The following is an 18,131-nucleotide window of genomic DNA, read 5'->3' on the forward strand; positions in this document are numbered from 1 at the left end:
ATAGCTGAAACACAGTCATTTTCTTCTCAAGGCAATTTCACTTTTCTTGTGGAATCCGTCTTTATATGGAGAGTTCCAATCAGTGCGTTGTATTACTGTTTATTAGAATGATGCCATGAATTTGATGCTTACTAGATCTTGTAGCTCTACCAAGCAACTTGCAATATATGGACAACATACAATTAACAAATGCAGTTTGTGTCAATTCAGGGGTTTTATTCAGATTTCATTAAAGGACAGAAGTCTTTTAAGTATATGTATCAAGACTCATTTGAGTTGCAGAGCAACAAGGAAAGGACTTGTTTGGAAGACTTGATATTCGTAATGACATCACTGAAGTTCCCTCAGTATCACCATGAGCAGATTTTCAACTAATTAGCTTAGAAAACTCCTTTTGATTTAGTTGCAGTACCTGTGATATACTGGTTCTCTCTAATGATGAAATGGTATTCAATTATGGTTTTGAAGAAGATAGATAATCTTTAGCATCAAAGAATCCTGCACCCAAGTAGATGAAACTACCAAAAAGATGACCCAACAGGGTCTCTGTACATACATTTTCAGTAACAAAGGAATTAGTTTTTTTCCTGTTTTATTCTTCAATCTAATACTTAAATATGCATCCATACAGCGACCTGAGGGTAGTGATAATAGAATTATGCGATTTGAATGAACTGAAATATTGTATCATGTTTACCACTATACATATTGTACATCGAAGCCATTCAAGTCTGTTGTTTCCTTGCATTTAGATATTTTTAATAAACAGATGAGAAACGGTGGCTACACTTTGAAGTAGATGAAGCACTGGTTGATTTCTATTCTGCAAATTTTAAGCCCATGCTTTGATGTTAGCTTTTCATTTCTTAACTGGGACTGGAAAAAAAGACCTAGAGGATTTTACAGTTGATCACAACCAAACTGTCTTGAATAAGTGCATTAGAACAGATAGAGATAAAAGGCACTAAACATTTTATTTCTTAAAAAAAATCTCCATCTGAAAAGATTTCATTTAGACACTGCTTTTTAATAGTTGGTAGTTTTTCAGTAAGCCTCTAAAAGCAGTGTCAGTGTAGTTTGAGTAAAGTACATTTGGTTTTACCCTATTTTCCATATTTTTTAACTCTTCCAATGGTACTGGAAGGTCAAGTCTGTACATCTCTTCCACCAGAATTCTCTCAAGTTTATATTTCTGATCTACTGGGACTGATACTTTTCAGACTCTCTAAGATTAACTGCACGATGAGAGAGAGTGCACCCTAAGCAAATCTGCAAATAATACTAAGTGAAGAATGGTGTTGAAATGCTGAACACTGGAGCCTCAGTTCCAAAGGACTTAAAGATTTGGCCAACAGAAACTAGTAATTCGGCAAGGAAAAAATGCAAAATTCTGTGCCTTAAGTGGACTAACCCATGTGTCAGTACAGGCTGTGACATCTTTGGACAACATCTGACATCCAAGATGATTAAGGATGTAGGACATATGAGCTGCAAGGGGAGCTTAAGAGAACTGGCCTTGTCCGGTGTGGTAGAGATGAGGAGGAGGGGTAAGGAAGATCTAACTGCTGCCTGCAATTACTTCAAAGACGTTGAAAGAATCAGGGGCACCAAATTCTCCTTGTTCTTTTCAATGGTAGTGGATGGCAAAACAAGGGGCAATGGCCAAGAAGTTGCAGCATGGAAAGCTTGCACCGGAAAAACTCCTTCAGGAGGAGGGTAGTGCAGTGCTCGAGCAGGTTACCCAGAAAAGTTGTGGAATCTCCATTCTTGGAGGTCGTCATGACTCAGCTAGACAGATCTAGTGTTGGCCATAGACCCACTCTGAGGGGGAGGTTGGACTGGAGAGCTCCAGAGGTCCCTTCTGACCATCTTTTCTGTCTGTGGATGAACATCTCATACCTGCTCCTAAAATACAATTTAGAAGTTGATTTGTTTGGAGATAAATTGATCAGTTATTTTAATTTTTTTTTAAATAGCTATTTGGTAATTATTGAGGAGTAGGGGGATAATGATAAGAAAATTGAATCCAAAATTACACTCTGATTCTGAAGACCACTTCCTAGATATGCTTTATGTTGTATGCATAAGCAGTTCCTTTGGAGCAGTTCCTTTACAGCGCAACAGTTAACTCAGATGAATTACTCAGATAGTAACATACAGCAGCACCATAAGTATTTGTAGTGTTTTTTAACATCCTAGGGTTTGTTAGCAAATGTACACCATTTTCTGTTTGTTTCAGCTGAAAGAAAAAGTACAAAATAGAGTCTTCCCAAGCTGAGCATATGCTTTTATGATTCATGCAGTTGTGTTGCTATTTTGGGTTTAGAAACCAGCAGGGAAGCTACAGACATGAATATCATTCTTTTGTAGGTATAATAAGCAGACTTATTATAAAAGTACCCTATATGCAAAACCTTTTCTAAGTAGCTGAGTGTTACGAACAATGGACAAAAATGCAGTCAGTATGACAGACGGCATTTTCAAAACTGATGCACAAGATACACAGGATGTATCCTGATCTGTGCAACAGCTGGGCGCGTTATTTTGGAGGGGCAGTTTACTTCTTGTAAGTTGCTTGAAAATCAAGGCTGCGTACAGCATGAAGAATTTGTGTGGGGTACTCGTTTCAGTCCTCCGTTTGTGTAGTCATGGCGTTGTTTTTTTGTATGGGATCTTTGTTTCTTGGAGGATTGTGGGCAGTTGTCATGAGCAATATAAAAGTGTTTGGGATATGGATACCCCACCTACGCACAGCTATTTACGGAGTTGGAGGCCTTGCTTACAGTAGCGAAAAGATGTGTTAACTAACACACTCTAAAATCCCCAGAGTACGGAGACCAAATCATATTTGAATATGTTTGCTGGACTGTCTTAAAATGCAAATTACTTTGTCTGTTCCTGGGTTTCAATATGTTTTAAAATTGTTTTTTAGGATATAAGCTCATTTCTGTTGCAAGGGTGTGATCCACTCAGTCTACACCAGTGTCGCATACGCTCTTCAAGCTTCTCCCTTGCCTGCCTTTTTGTGTCGCAGTTTCCGAGGGAGATGAGCATGGATATTCCTCTGAGCAGATGCCCAGTCTCCACAGACCCCCAGCCTGAGCTGTCAGAGCAGCAGGACTCCAAAATACACCAAGCCCACTCCAGTCACGTAGCCCTGGCACAGCCAAAATTTCTCAACCATTGAAAATCCCAGACTCTTTCAGCTTGCATACTAGCAATAAATTAGGAAGTTTATATTACTTCATTATGCAAAGAGAATTAGACCTTTTATATGCAAACCAGCTCAAGACAGGAAATACATCTTTAAGAAGAAAAACTGTAAACCACCGGTTATTAATATCACTGACATTTAGTCCAGCCTAGACATGATATGTCATAATTTTACTGTTTGCTTATGAAATATGTATGATGGCCTCTGGTCTGTGGATTTCTAATGAGAATAAAATACTGGCAGCTACATTTTTAGAGGGGAAAGGGGAAATACAAGCACTAAGAAAATCAAACTTAGCCTACACACCTCTAATATCCAGACTGCTCCAGAAAGTCACATGGGAAATTACTTACACAGTCGGCTTCTCATTCATACCTGTCTTACCATATCCACATCCTTGTAGGCTGTGGCAAATCACTTGAGGGGTGAGCATGCGGAGGGCTACAAACGCAGCCCCTATGATTGGAGGTGCAAATAGGTTTCTTACTATTCAGCTGTTTCTTTCAGACCAATGAAGGAGACAAATGATAAGGAAAATTATGCTGAAATTGTAGTTCCCCGAAGTCAGCAGCAAAACTCCTGGGGAGAGCAGTGGGGGAAAAAAATGTTATCTGTGCTATATTATATTCATGGCCTTCCTGCTGACCTGTTCTGTGATCATGGCATGCATCTTAAGGCCACAGATTTCAAAGCAACCCAGTGCTTAAATATAAAGAGGAACGTCTATCTTGTTGCTAAAAGTTTCTAACCAATCTAGTGCTAAATTAGTCAATTTTGTTGTCAGGCTTTGAAACCAGTTGATACGTAACCTTTGGACTTGCTCTCCTGCTATGAGAAAGCTCTCCAACAATCCACAGAGATAGGGGCATTGGTAGGGGGGGATTTTTTTCAGCAAGGCTCAAGCTTCTGAAGTTACATTCCTACGATGTCTCTCGTCCAATTTGTTTCACATTCCAGCTTGTTTTTTCTTTTTCAACCCTTGTCTTTTCAACAGAGGGGTGCTCATGAGATTCGAGAAATTCGGCAGTTTCACTTCACTGGCTGGCCAGACCACGGTGTACCATACCATGCAACAGGCCTGCTGGGATTTGTACGGCAGGTCAAATCCAAGAGCCCACCAAATGCTGGCCCTCTGGTTGTTCACTGCAGGTAGGCAGAACAGAAATCCCTTTGTTGTGTTGTCCGCTAAACTCAGGACCTTCTTTTGCTTCTCCTGCGCTGTGTAATCCCCACACAGCTTCCTGAAACCACTGGAGCTCTACTCACAATAACTTAATACCTAAAATATAGAAAAAGAATGGAAAAAATGAGTCTGAAACTCTGCAAATGCCTAAATGCAAGGCTTAATTTCAGTAATCATCCCACTGGTCAAGTACCTGCAAGATGAAACCTTGTGCTTTACATTTTTCCAGTACACTGCTGAACATTAACTGTGCTCTTCTTTTACTTTAGTGCTGGTGCTGGCAGAACTGGATGCTTCATCGTTATTGACATCATGCTAGATATGGCAGAAAGAGAAGGTGTTGTAGACATATACAATTGCGTGAGAGAGCTTCGATCTCGGAGAGTTAACATGGTGCAGACCGAGGTATTGTTAATCTACTGCAATACTGCCTTATGCTTTGCAAGAAAAAAATATTCTTCTAGCCCATAAAACTAGAGGTTCTTTGTGGTTGGCACCATCCAGAAGTCAGTGTATTCAATTATATGCAGAAAATAATTCACACACAAAGTTGAAGAACTGCTGCCCAAACAAGTGCCTAGTTATGCTGCAGTTAAGATTCACAATGGCTTTTATAAAAAGCAATATCATGAGTGTTTCCTCTCCAGGGAAGATTCATTCTTGTTGAAGCTCAGTTCGTGATAGCACCTACAGAACTATGCAGAGAAATGAGGAAACCAGAAACATTCGAGTTTTATCGTGGAGTATTATTGCACTTCTGTTTGTAACTGTAACTAGTTTGAGCCAATCCCTCTGTATCCATTTCTGAATGAATGGGATAAAGTTTTGTTACCTGCTGTTGTTCCTTCTGGTCTTGCTTCAGTGACGTTAAAGTCAGAGACAATTAGTGGGGCAACCACATTAGGTTTTTTTGGGGGGGTTTAACCAAAATTCTAATAGCATATGTTCTCTCTGACAGTAATTATTTTAATTTCTTTATCAGGAACAGTATGTATTCATCCATGATGCTATCCTGGAAGCCTGTCTTTGTGGGGACACATCTATTCCAGCTTCTCAAGTTAGGTCTGTTTACTACGAAATGAATAAATTGGATCCTCAGACTAACTCCAGCCAGATCAAAGAGGAATTTAGGGTAAGTTGTGGCTAGCAGCCATACAGTTCAGCTATACTGAAGACTTCTGCTTAAGTGCTTGCTTTTTACCATGTGAATTTTGGAGCAGGCCTGGAAGGGAAGGACTGGAAAAAAAAAAAAGGGGGGGAAAATACTATGTCACTAATTGCTATTGAATTATGGTAAATCATAAAAGAATTCAATAGGGTAGGAGTACTTCCCTTTTTAATCAAGGGAGGTATGTCAACACCTTCTGCTGTCCTTTTTCCAGAAGGCAGGTTACTCTGCAGCTGTCTTTGAGGTTATTTTTCAGATGTGTATGCTTCCAGGATTTTTTCCTTCCAAACCCTCCTGACTGTGATGTGTTTTCATTTCTCTGCATACTGATTCCCACTGAAACTGAATGGTGAGCTGATCTGTTCTTAAATATTTTGGGATGCTTTCACTGCTGTGTTAATTTTTCTGTTGTATTGTTTACTCTTTTTGAAAGACTTTAAATATGGTGACTCCGACACTGCGTGTAGAAGACTGCAGCATAGCACTTTTACCACGAAATCATGAAAAGAATCGCTGTATGGATGTTCTGCCTCCAGACAGATGTCTGCCTTTCCTTATAACGATAGATGGGGAGAGCAGTAACTACATTAATGCTGCACTGATGGATGTAAGTCTCCACTACATCATTAATAATAAAAAGGGAATAAGCAGCCCACCAAACTGAGCAACGCCAGAAAGTGGAGTCAGCATAAGAAAGCTGAAATCCTTCTAGCTTGTTTTCCAAAAACATGGCACAAAATCTTTAAACTCCCAAGTACATTTAGGATCCCACATATGTTATGTCACAGCCAAGGTTCCAAAGACATGCTCAGAGAGCAAGTTAGGGAGTTTTGATAAATTAAAAGTGTCTAGTTTTCTCCCTAGTGCTTGAATTTTTAACCATCTGGCCTAGGAAAAAAAGAGTTACCTATTAAGACACTGAGGCAGTTAAATAGGATAATAAGGTTTGCAGCAATATTTTAGTTCCCTTTGTTTCTAATTTAAACGGTAATTAACAAAAAAAATAATTGTCTGTCAGCACAAGATAATACACAAGCCATTACTTCAGTCTTTCCGTTTATTTCCGTCTGAATGGTTTCTCTTCACGTGTGTGGAGAATTTTTTTTTTCTAATGCATCTATGATAATTCTAATCCTGCTAATAGAATATCAGTAAAAAGACACTTAAACCACCCTTACAGTCTGTAGATATTTATAGCCTATCTTTGACAATTTAGAGCTATAGTAATTACAGTTGTCAAACACATGAACAACAACAAAACAGAGGTTAGCAAAGAACGAATACATTGTAAATGGCCTTTTTTGAAAAATGAAGCTAAAGTAATAACAGTTTGTAGCAGTCCAAGTTCTCAAAGCATTTTCGTAAAGTCAGCCTAAGTTCAAAACACTCCTGTGCAAGGGTAAGTGTATTATCTTTATGTTTATCTATGTAGAGAAAGTGAGAACAAAAGTTAAGTGACTTCTCTAGGTTCTCACAGTAGGTCAACGACATTTCATATTATAACGGAGCTTCCTTGATCTGCAATTTGCAATCTTGCCATTACATTGTCTTCATTCCCGGAGAGTTCAGTACTGTTTTGTTCTGTAAATTAAGTACTGCTCAGAAAGAGCAGTGCCTCAATATTTGCTTTGAAAATGCTTCCCTTCTACACTGTTGAAACAATGAGCTGGATCCAAAAGTGTGTCTGGGCAAAAGGATCCGAGGGAGGAGGTGATTTGGGTCACTTTCCACCTGACGCACCCTAGCCAGGCTCCTGCAGCGTCCCTGCACTGACGGACAAGAGCAGACATTTGTCCCTCTGGACACTCCGTCTCCAGCAGGCAAGATGATGCGTTTCACCCTCTCCACTTGCATCGGTGAGATGCAGTTGGATCACCTCATATAAACCTTTAGAGCTCACTTCAAGCAAAAGGGGTAGCAAGCATAATTTGCATTATTCAGTATTAGAATGAGTTTGAGAACAATTTTCCCAAAAAAACTGCTGAGGCTTCTAAGTGAGGGAGTAATGGAGAGCTCTTTGACCATCTCTCATCTGCATGCATCTTCCAGCAAGACAGGACCAGTAGGATAGAAGGTGGCTGACTGATGTACCAGCGGCATTGACACCTGCTGATTGCAGTTTGCTGAAACCAAAACAAAGAGCTGAAGTCTTGCCTATCTTCATCTGTACCCCAAAACACACTGGATTCATTTTCTGCGGTCTCTTCAGTGACTGCCTCTGAAAGAAAGATGCAAATAGCTGATCAGATTGTATCTGTGTCGGGGTGCAAATACTTCAGTTCAGGGCACGCAGAGGCTTCTCTGCCCTCCTTAATGAAGGCAATGGCAACCCCCCTGACAATTGTCTCAGTATGGCCATGCTGGCCTTCAACACCCAGGAGGACGTAAGTGAAAATGCTGGTATGAGATCCACAATGGAACAGTTCCGCCAAACAGCTCACTCAACGACAGCTCTGGTACTGAAAAAAACAGAGAGCACTAAAATTTATCCCCTGGGTATCCTCACTGCTGTCAGAAAGACAAGAACTTCAACGATATTTCTGAAAAATAACTAAGTATTTCCTTTCACAGGCATCATTCAAATTAACAGCTAAGTGCAGACAGCCAAGATTAATCTGTCCATTAACAGCTCAATACAAAACTGTTGCTCAAAATTTTGCAGGAGTTGTATTGGAGGCAAAAACCTCTGATGATTTTACTCTATGCCTGTGGCATGAAGTAAGTTTCAGAAACATAACATCTGCAGAAGTTACATTCTGCCAAATACAGTTTATTAACTTGGCAGCATATAGGATCTCAGAAAAGAGAATGTATTAATTATATAGAAAAAATGTATTAATTATATAGAAACAATGTATTAATTATATAGAAAATAGAAATAATGCTTTCAGTCCCAAAATTTGGGGGCTATGACTGGCATTCTGCTAAATGGATTTTTATCTCTTGCCATTTTTCTCACCGTCTTGTTATTTCTTTGCAGAGCTACAAGCAACCATCAGCTTTTATAGTTACGCAGCATCCCTTACCAAATACTGTCAAAGATTTCTGGAGACTGGTCCTAGATTATCACTGCACTTCAATAGTTATGCTGAACGATGTGGATCCTGCACAAGTAAGTCCAGAAGACTGCTCCGTTCAAAAGAGGAGTGCTAGTGCCTCAGCATTTCAGAAAAGCTTTAGGACGTAATTAGTTTTATAAAACAACATTAAATACTAACACACTAAAAAATTTATTTGTACCTTGCAGATACACGTAGGGAAAGAGGAATAAATCAGACCATCAGTAGCGTCTCCACCAAAATGTTAATGCGCACACACATAAATGCATACACCCATAATTTATTCTGATAAGAAAACATGCTTTGGGAAGAGCTGCTAAAAACCAAAAAATGATGCTTGTAGAATTCTGACTCAAATCTGAAACACACTAATAATAGCCAAAAGTCATAAACAGAAGCCAACAGCCTGAAACAGGTCAATGACCTTGGTCTGCTTACTGGGCGATAGGTGTTCCCAGCATGAAAATCTGTGTTATGTTTGGCACAAAATGACATTGTTAGCAAGGAGATAGAAACTAAACATGATTGGAGACTAAGCATCCTTCGGAAGAGAAAACAAGGCAACAAAATGTGTGGGGGAATGTAATTACCTTACAAAAGAGTTGTGCATGCTGTACATGTTCTTTAGAGAATTGGAAAACCGTACCTACTGGTTTGGCAATTTAATCACTAGCATTAATCACTGAGCGTCCTAGAGCCTGGCTCACAACTGCGCAATTCCAAATTCTTACACAGATATAATTTCCTTGGTCCCAACAAACTGCACCAGCCATCTGTTGGAATAACGCGGTGGTAATCTGGATTCTTCAAATGTAAATATTCGCTAATTATTGGTTAAGAGCAATTGTTGTTTTTTTTATAGGAGACTGCATGTCATTTTTATTCATGATATGATCAAGAATCTTTTTTGATTTGTGGAGTATTGCAGATACTTAGAAAAATGTTTCCTCTTACTTCTTTTTAACATGAAGAATTTGTTTTTAAAACATACTAATCTTCGTTTTGTCTTTCAAAGGAATGCGTAGAAAATCCACACACTATTTTAAAGACTGAATTTCTGATTCCAAGCCCTTAACTGTCTACAGGGAGAAAAACAGAAATGAAAGACAAAACTTTTATTCATGAGTCTAAGATTATTTTCTGAGTGAATAAGGAAGGACTCAAGGGAGTCAGACTGTTAGGGACTGCTGAACGGAGTTTTTTTAATTTGTGGGCTGTGTTTTGAATTTACAATAGTGCATGGCTATTTCAAGCATTTATTAGCCTCATAGGCTTTTAAAAGCTATTGGGATATGCAGTTAATGCACCTGCCTCTGCAGTATGTTAAACCTTTTCCCTCTAATGTGAGTAACAATCTTTTCATTAGGAATAAATCTCAAAACCCTCAGAGCAAACAGAAGTGGAGAGAGGGCAGAGCTTATTAAAAACACGCATTACATTCAGATTTATTAACAATTACAGTTATCATTGTTATTTATGTATATATGGAGTGTTTACAGTTCTGTTTAGATATTGCAATTTATGTGGATTGTTATGCTCTGCTGGGAAATGAAATTCGACCCTTCACAGTGACTCTGACTTCAAGAGAGTCGTGAGCATCACATGCATGCAAAATGCGCAGACCTAAATGCTTTTTGTTTCTTTAGAACTTGAAAATCTTGGCTTCCTAAAACAGCTCCAGCAAACAGCTCTGCTTATTATCATTTAAGCATTTTTCAAAGATCTGTTAGAACAGTATTCCTATATATTTGAAAGACGTCTACTAACTTGTGCGTATGTTAAATGATCTGAGCCCTGGCATTTGCATTAGTTGTACGCATTGTATTTTTCTATCCTGTATGCTAGCATATTTCATAATAAAAATTTCTGTAAGATTTAGACAATATTTGGAAAGCAATTTGCTCAGCAGACTGAATCATGTGGGGGGTTTCAAATAAATGAAAATATATTTTCCTACTTGAAATTTCTGGTTTTAACTTGTTAAAGTGAACTCCTGCAAATCAGACCCTGTTCTCTTTTTAATTGATGTAGTAAATGATTATGTTTTCCTAAAATGTAGTCATCTCTAAACAGCTTTGTTGAGGAATAAGTGTTATAAGAAATGGAAAACAACATCTGGAGTAAATGTGATTTGTCAGCTCAGCTCTGGATCACCAACAGCAAGGCAGCAGAATGAAGACCACAGCTGTTTTACTGAATGAAATAAAGTTCCAAATATGACATCAATGCTTCTGCAAGCAAACAGAATTTCATGAGTTCATACTTAATTTTGGTGAATGCTTGCAAAAGCTACACACTTGAACTGCTCTAAATATCCCTGGAAAAAAATCATTAGGGTTTTTATAGAAAAAAATGGACAAGCAGAGCCTAGCTTCAAAAACCTCCCTGCAAAGTGTTGATTTAATCTTTAAAGTACTAACACAGATGATAATTGGTTCCTGGATTAAGCCATCGTGATATTATTAGACACTAAAACTGTGCAAGATAATGGCAATATTACTTCGTGATCTTCAGATACCTAGAAGTAATGTTTTCTGAGCACTAAAGAAAGCATAATTACTATTTTCAGGTGGCATTCATAAGATGAAATTGAGCAGTTGTTGAAAATTCAAAGCAATGCTGATACTAGCCAATATCGTCAGTCACTGCTGAAACAGATGTGAAAGTTAAGTCCCAAGTTTTGAGAACTGATGCACCCTTCATCGTATAAAGCACACATTCTGATGTAGCTTGAATTACTACCAACTTTTCAGGACAGTTGGAGATACCAGGCCTTTGGTCTTTAGGCTTCACGCTGTGTCTGAGATATGGTAATATTTGACAGGATCCCCTGTCTTGTCATACCGTATTGCGGGTTTGACATTGAGTGTCAGAAACGTGTTACTCCAAGTACCGGAGAATGGCCCGTAGAGCGGCAAGCAATAGCATGTTCAGTTAAGTGAAAAGGCATTTGTTTAAACTTGTTCCGCACCAGTAAAAGTGAAGTGCTCGAAACTGGTGGAGGATGGTGCATTGTGTATTTCATAAAGATATTGTGTGAGAATTTCAGTAATAAATGTAGCGCAAAGAAACATCTAGAAAACTATATTGAGGCAGCATGAAATTCAAAGTGATTAACTGTGCTCTTATGTGTTTGTGTCTTCTCTAGCTGTGTCCTCAGTACTGGCCAGAAAATGGAGTACACCGACACGGTCCTATTCAGGTGGAGTTTGTGTCAGCTGATTTAGAAGAAGACATAATCAGCCGGATATTCCGAATTTATAATGCAGCCAGAGTAAGGATGTTATTTGCAAAACAATTCTGTCTCAGTAGATGAGTTGACTCCACTCAAATCACAAAAAATGAAAGTAAAACTCACGTAAAACCAGTCTCAGCTTATTTATTTGAAAGCAATGGTGCAATACTGAGTCACACCATAATCAATGAGAAAAAAGCCGCCTCTATGTAATTAAAGTAAAAAGTATTTCAAGTGTGTTAAATGCAAATGAAATAAATGCAGTGTTCAGATTGTATGGTAGCCAAGAAATGCCAAAATCGGTGCTTATTTCAGCAGTTTAAAATTAGCCATCTTGCTTATTTGTATCCTGTGTCATGGAAGCAAGCTGCGCACCAATACTAGGCATGTTTTATGTTTTTCAATACCAGTCCCAGGCTTTTAGTGAAGATCCTATCCCACTAATCAGACTTCACAGTATATGTAAACACTTCAGAGGTACAAGTATGTTCTCATACCCAGTCGTTATGCTCCTGAAGTTGACAGAAGACTAAACAAGGTATGTCTTTCAAGCTGAGTGGAAAAGAGATTCCACCATGGACCAGGCATCTCTTCCCATCCAGATGGAGACAGCCTTTGCAATGGACTGGGATCCAGCCCCAAAGAACCGTAGCTAGGAATAAGCAGCGCTCCCTGCTGAAAAAAGTGGGGAACCGCCCTGAGATTCAGTAGCTTTCAGGATATGAAAGGCCTCAAAAACACACCCCAAAACATGCTAATATCCGAACAGGGAAGCAGATTGTAAGCTGCAAGGTAATTCTTTAATACTGTGAAGGCCTTGCATTCGCAGCAAATGTGGCGCCATAAAAACACAGTCTCCAGCAGTGTTAATGTGAGCTCTAGCGGGCGCTGGCTTGGGCTGATGTGCTTTGGGAAGTGGCGCCATCAGCTGAAAGAAACTGGCCAGGAAATCAGTAGATTCCAAATTTTGACATAAAGGAGACAAAACCCAATGAAGAACATATCTAATGCTGCATCCACTTTGGTTTATTCCCATATCTTGTTAATCTTACATCCTATTACCTCTTACTCTAGAGAAAAATTGTAATATCAACATTTCTGTGTGTTGCTTATTTTGAAAGTGGCACTTAAATGCCCTCACTTTGCACAGAAGTGAAAGTGGCAAATCCTAGACGACAAAAAGAGTTTTCGTGTGCGTGTGTATGTGTGTGTTTATTATGCCCTTTTCAAAGGACTGTAATTTTCTGCCACTGACACTTGTTCTATGCTCCTTTTTTATTTTAAATCACCGTAAAGCAACTGTTCAGTAATGTTTCACCAGAGGGGTTCTGACTGCTGCAGTAGCACACAATAAAATAAAATGTAGTTGGATATTTTTATAAGCTGGAAACATCTGAGAGTTTTGTTTGGTTTTTTAAATGTTTCCTGCTTCAAAATATCTTGAGAGGTTTTGATCTTTCTTGTAAAGAAAGACAGAAGCATGCAAACATTCTTCAAAATGCTGAAGCATATAAAAAAAGGTATATAATTGAAGTTGTGTTGCAGCTCCCTCATTGCTAACAAGTTTCTGCTTTGCTATTAATTAATTATTTTCTTGATCCTGCAGCTGTACCATTGCACTATTCTAGTCTATTTGTATAGCACTCCCTTTAAAACCTCTTGTTCTAATAACTCCATTGGAAATTAAAAGTCCTAACTCCTTAAGGGCTGTTGAAATTACATTAGTAGTTTGTCAGCGGTGATCTGCTTGAACAACGTTCCTCGCTGCTACAAATATCTAAATTATGCACACACACAAAAAACCTAACCCCAAAACAAAAGCTGTTCTTTTTCATGCTTTTTGTGTCAATTTCTACAGCCCCAAGATGGCTATCGGATGGTGCAGCAGTTCCAGTTCCTGGGGTGGCCCATGTACAGAGACACTCCAGTTTCTAAACGCTCCTTCTTGAAGCTCATCCGCCAAGTGGAGAAGTGGCAGGAAGAATATAACGGGGGAGAGGGACGCACGGTTGTACATTGCTTGTAAGTACTGGAGACAGAAGAGAGAAAGTAAGGGAATACTGTTACAGAGTTTGTACCAGGTTTTAAAAGATTTGTGAAGAGGTGAAGAGGCATCTGTCTGATCTTGAACTGGATAAATAATACAACTGCTCATTTAAAAGCTTTGAATACAAGAGGAATTGTATAATTTTGTTATAGAGGGTCATTAGTTTCCCTCTCTGTCCCTTGATAGAACCCTGTGAAAAGATGATGGGTCCAAGTTAACTCTATTTTATATAAAGATGTCCAGTGACTTTTGCAAATGGAAAAGGTGCATATTTATTCAAAGTAAATCAAAACTGTACCTTCAGAACAACGTACCTTTTATTTCTACAGATAAGGACTGTAGAAATAAGTGGTATTGGGGGGGTGATTCCTCTTCCAGACATAAAGCACAGAAGTAGAAGTGGCGTGATAGACCAGTTATGATGATCCTGTAATTGCCTTATCTTTCTCTAGTAATGGCATGTATTTTTGTCCCCCTGTGACCTTTCTGCTCCACTGAGGCAGGGTTTCATCCACTCTGCCACCATCCTTCTTTTGATACGGCTTAATACTTGTACACGCTGTTTGCCCTCAGCAATAGCCGATCTTTTGAGACCGAATCTTCAGTGCCTGAAGTTGTATCCCTCGTCCTCTAAACATCTGTTTAAAGATGCTGCCATGATGGAGAAGGGACATGCTAACGGGAAAAGCACACGCTAACACACTTTCAAAAGTTGGGTCCCAGTGTTAGAACAATGGAGGAAAATCTAAGAGTGTATTAATAATTCCCACTATCACTGACCTTGAACAAGTCATTGCTCTTCAGTTTCCCCATCTGTAGAATGGGGATAATAATACTTTCATCAAAGGAGCATTGTGCAGTGTGATTAATTAATGTTTTGAGATCTTTAGCTGAAAAGACCCTTTTGAAGTGCAAATTACTGTTATCTCTGAGGTGGCTGATGATATTAAATAGTTGTACAACATCACACATGCGTCACTTCCAGGCAGTAAAGAAAGAAAAAGCTCTAATATAATCCTTTTAAATGACTTTATTTTAATTAAAATTCTCAAAGAGTCCCACAATATCAGGCAATGTTTTGGCAGCAGAGAGCATTCTTTTCATACTGCCTGGATGTGACAGATGTGCGACGTTGTATCTTCCTTTGAAAATCAACCATTTGCGAAGCTGGTTTGAAAGACCTGCTACCTAACTAGTCTGCGCTCTGGTAATTATTAAGGTTTATTATTTTCGATGAAGCGCAGCCTAAAGATTCTGATTAGAATAGCTGTAGAAATAATAGGGTTTCCAGAAAGAAAGAGATTCTCTTAAAGATTAAAAATAACCGGTGATAAAGTATTATTAAATACTGCATTTGATCATGCATATGAACATTTGTGCCTGGCTTCTTTGTTAGCAAGTCACTTTGGGTGCTCATCCTCTGATACTGTGGGTGGAGGGGGAACACGTACCGTGTCAGAAGCAGGCATTGCCAGGCAGCCTCTGCCTGCTGCCAGGGGCTGAGCGCAGCTGCCAGGGGAGTATGGCAGCACCACCTCGTGCCATGCCAAATGTCCAGCCACCAGAAGGGCTCCTACAAACGAGACTCGGGGCGCTTTTGCTGTTCCCTCGAAACGCCTTCAGGTCCAGGAGGAAAGCACCAGGATCTGGAATAGAAGAACTCAAAGATCCACTTTCTCTGTGACATTTCCAGGCCTGATGCTCGTTGCAACCTTGTGTGTTTACAGTGCAAAGGGGTGTTGAACTGAATCTAAAAGTACCTTGTTCTTATGTTAGCATCCTCTTTGTGCTGTCTCAAGTGCTTACTGAAGGGTGATGCAAAACTCAGCGGTTCAATTCCATCCAGGCTTTCAGCCTGTTGAATTCTCAATCGTAGGTTTGAGATCATTCAGCCCATTAATTCCAATTAAAAATCACGTTCTGCCTAACGTTTGGCAGTCTGTGGGGGCAGTAATGTTCTGTGGTTTCTCCCTACTGGAACTCATGCCTTCTGTAGCCATCCCTGGTGCTGTACGAACTTGTAACATAGAGTCAATTGTAACTAAGCCATTTTATCATTTTTATTGTAGGAATGGAGGCGGCCGCAGTGGGACATTTTGTGCAATCAGTATTGTTTGTGAAATGCTTCGACATCAGAGGGCTGTTGACGTATTCCATGCTGTGAAGACACTGAGGAATAATAAGCCTAACATGGTGGACCTTCTGGTACGAGCTTTTTAACTGCACCACTAAATAGAAAATGTTCCTTTTTCTCAGAAGACTCAGTAAGATTTCCAAGATTTGCAGTGGGAGTTGTTCACAAAGCAAGGAAGTAATTTTCAAAGGGGATAATGAAGTCACTTCACTTGTAAGAGTATTTTTACACTGCTTTCTTCCCAAGGAGACTTTGTCTCTGTTCATTTGAATTTTTTAAGAGTTTTAAACTTTCAGCCGAACATCCTTATTAATTTTCTTTTCTAGCAGGCTGAGCCAAGTGGAGAGCAGCCCTTGCATGGTAGAAATAATAGTTATGTAAAATGAAATGGCAGATTTTCAAATTATATATTTTATAAATAGCTTAATCGCCTAATATTTATCAAAGCCATGAATTTCAGTTTGACATCCAGAATATTGCATTTAATTATGGTTGCTCTATCTCATAGAAAGATTAAAGAAGTTCAGAAACAAGGGGCCATGTGCAATTATTTTCCTAGAGAGTGTTTTATGAGGCTTTTTTTTTTTAAATGGAGAACTGCTGAAGTGCCAGCTGCTATGCCACAAGAGCTGCAGAACAGCTTAAACCAGCAGGTTCTTACACTCCAGTGTGTAGTTCTGTACTTGGAGATGGGTGTAGCGTGATGATACCCTATTCTGAAGCCTGGGCTATAAAAGACACTGTTTTACAACATCCTGCTGTAGAGGTGGCTGCTTAAGAGGCAGCTGTATTGAATTTAGCATCATAGGCAGGAGGAAGCAGCATCTGGGCAGCTTCAGGGATGCTAAACCAATCTGAACTAATTTTGCAAGCTCTGGTTAAACAACTTCAGGTCATATTTCAACATCTTTTCTACAGAGTGTGTAGAGTAGGCATCTCACAGAGCTGGTCCAGCCTCTTGTAATTTTAGGAGAGATCCCCCCCTTCTCAGGTGAGCTACTGAGATCTAGGTGTGAAACACACTGGAGAACGGGCAGAAAGCAGGAGTTTCTGTTGGGAAGAGTGAGGCTTTCAAGCTCACAAGCAGATGGGTAGGGGCACCCACTTCCCCACCATCACTGCACCTTATCTGTCCCATAGAGGAACAGCTCCCACCACATCCTCCATCGCAGTGCTCTCATCTAGCCTACCTGTGAAGTCCCAGACCCTCCCCTAGATGCTACTCTGGCCAGGCTCATGGAAAAGAGCCAGATGTGGCCAGCTGTGCAAAGTGAGGAGGGAGTTTACAAGCAGCACCATGAGGCAGCAATGTGGAACTGTGAATCTTGTATCAGTGAGAAACTATCGTGCTTTCGCAGTGGTGGGAGGGAGCAGCTTAGTTGGCTCCTCTTCCTCTAGTTTATATTCTCAGGAGGAGAATCATCATGCTGAGAACCATACATTTTTATTTCCTAGATATTAAGAAAAATGTCCTACTTCTTCATTCAGATAGTATAGTTTGGATAGAGACTTGGCAGGCCTGCTGTTCTCCGTTCTCCCAGAGCTTAAGTCCACAGAACTCACTGATCTCTTATTCATTTATTTTATAGAAATAAAAAGAAAATTACCAGTGTGAAGATGCACAGTTGAAGAAAACGCTCTCTATAAATTCCCGTTCGTGACAGTTCACGAGGTGTAAATTTGTCAGGCAGCTGTCTCCATTTTTCAGCAGAGATTTTTTTTTTTTAATCAAAAGCTAAATGTATTATTTTAGAATATAAAAATAGCTCTTAGTAAATTGAGGATGGTATTGAGAATGTCTGGATGGCATTGGGGTCTTGTTAGGCCTTTTTATTAGATGATTTCAAAGCACTTGTGAAGGAGATCAGTATCGTTTTCCTTATTTTACAGATAGAGGAAGGAAGGCAGGGGATGATCAGAATTTTCCCCATTATCACATAATTCACTGACAAAGCAGAGTTAGAACTACATCTCTTCAGTCATGGTCCACTACTTTGTAGGAACAAATATTTGAATTAGCAAGGTTTCAATTTCCATGCAGATTGTTTCATGGTAAAAGGGAATCGGGACACTTGAGTTCTTTTCCTGATG

The 18,131-nt window shown here is 39.4% G+C and overlaps 1 protein-coding gene across 10 annotated transcripts in view; it reads left to right on the forward strand.

Annotated features, from left to right (window-relative positions):
* Positions 1-18,131, forward strand: part of PTPRM (protein tyrosine phosphatase receptor type M) — a 512,931-nt gene that overhangs the window by 490,930 nt on the left and 3,870 nt on the right. For all 10 annotated transcript variants that reach the window (XM_075744400.1, XM_075744401.1, XM_075744406.1 and 7 more), the window contains 8 exons: positions 4,209-4,363; positions 4,667-4,802; positions 5,380-5,529; positions 5,999-6,172; positions 8,546-8,677; positions 11,773-11,898; positions 13,718-13,881; positions 15,976-16,111. In XM_075744400.1, the coding sequence (XP_075600515.1) occupies positions 4,209-4,363; positions 4,667-4,802; positions 5,380-5,529; positions 5,999-6,172; positions 8,546-8,677; positions 11,773-11,898; positions 13,718-13,881; positions 15,976-16,111 (1,173 nt within the window). The remainder of the gene's footprint in view (positions 1-4,208; positions 4,364-4,666; positions 4,803-5,379; positions 5,530-5,998; positions 6,173-8,545; positions 8,678-11,772; positions 11,899-13,717; positions 13,882-15,975; positions 16,112-18,131) is intronic.

This window comes from Balearica regulorum, chromosome 2, assembly GCF_011004875.1.
Source record: "Balearica regulorum gibbericeps isolate bBalReg1 chromosome 2, bBalReg1.pri, whole genome shotgun sequence".
Lineage (NCBI taxonomy): Eukaryota > Metazoa > Chordata > Aves > Gruiformes > Gruidae > Balearica > Balearica regulorum.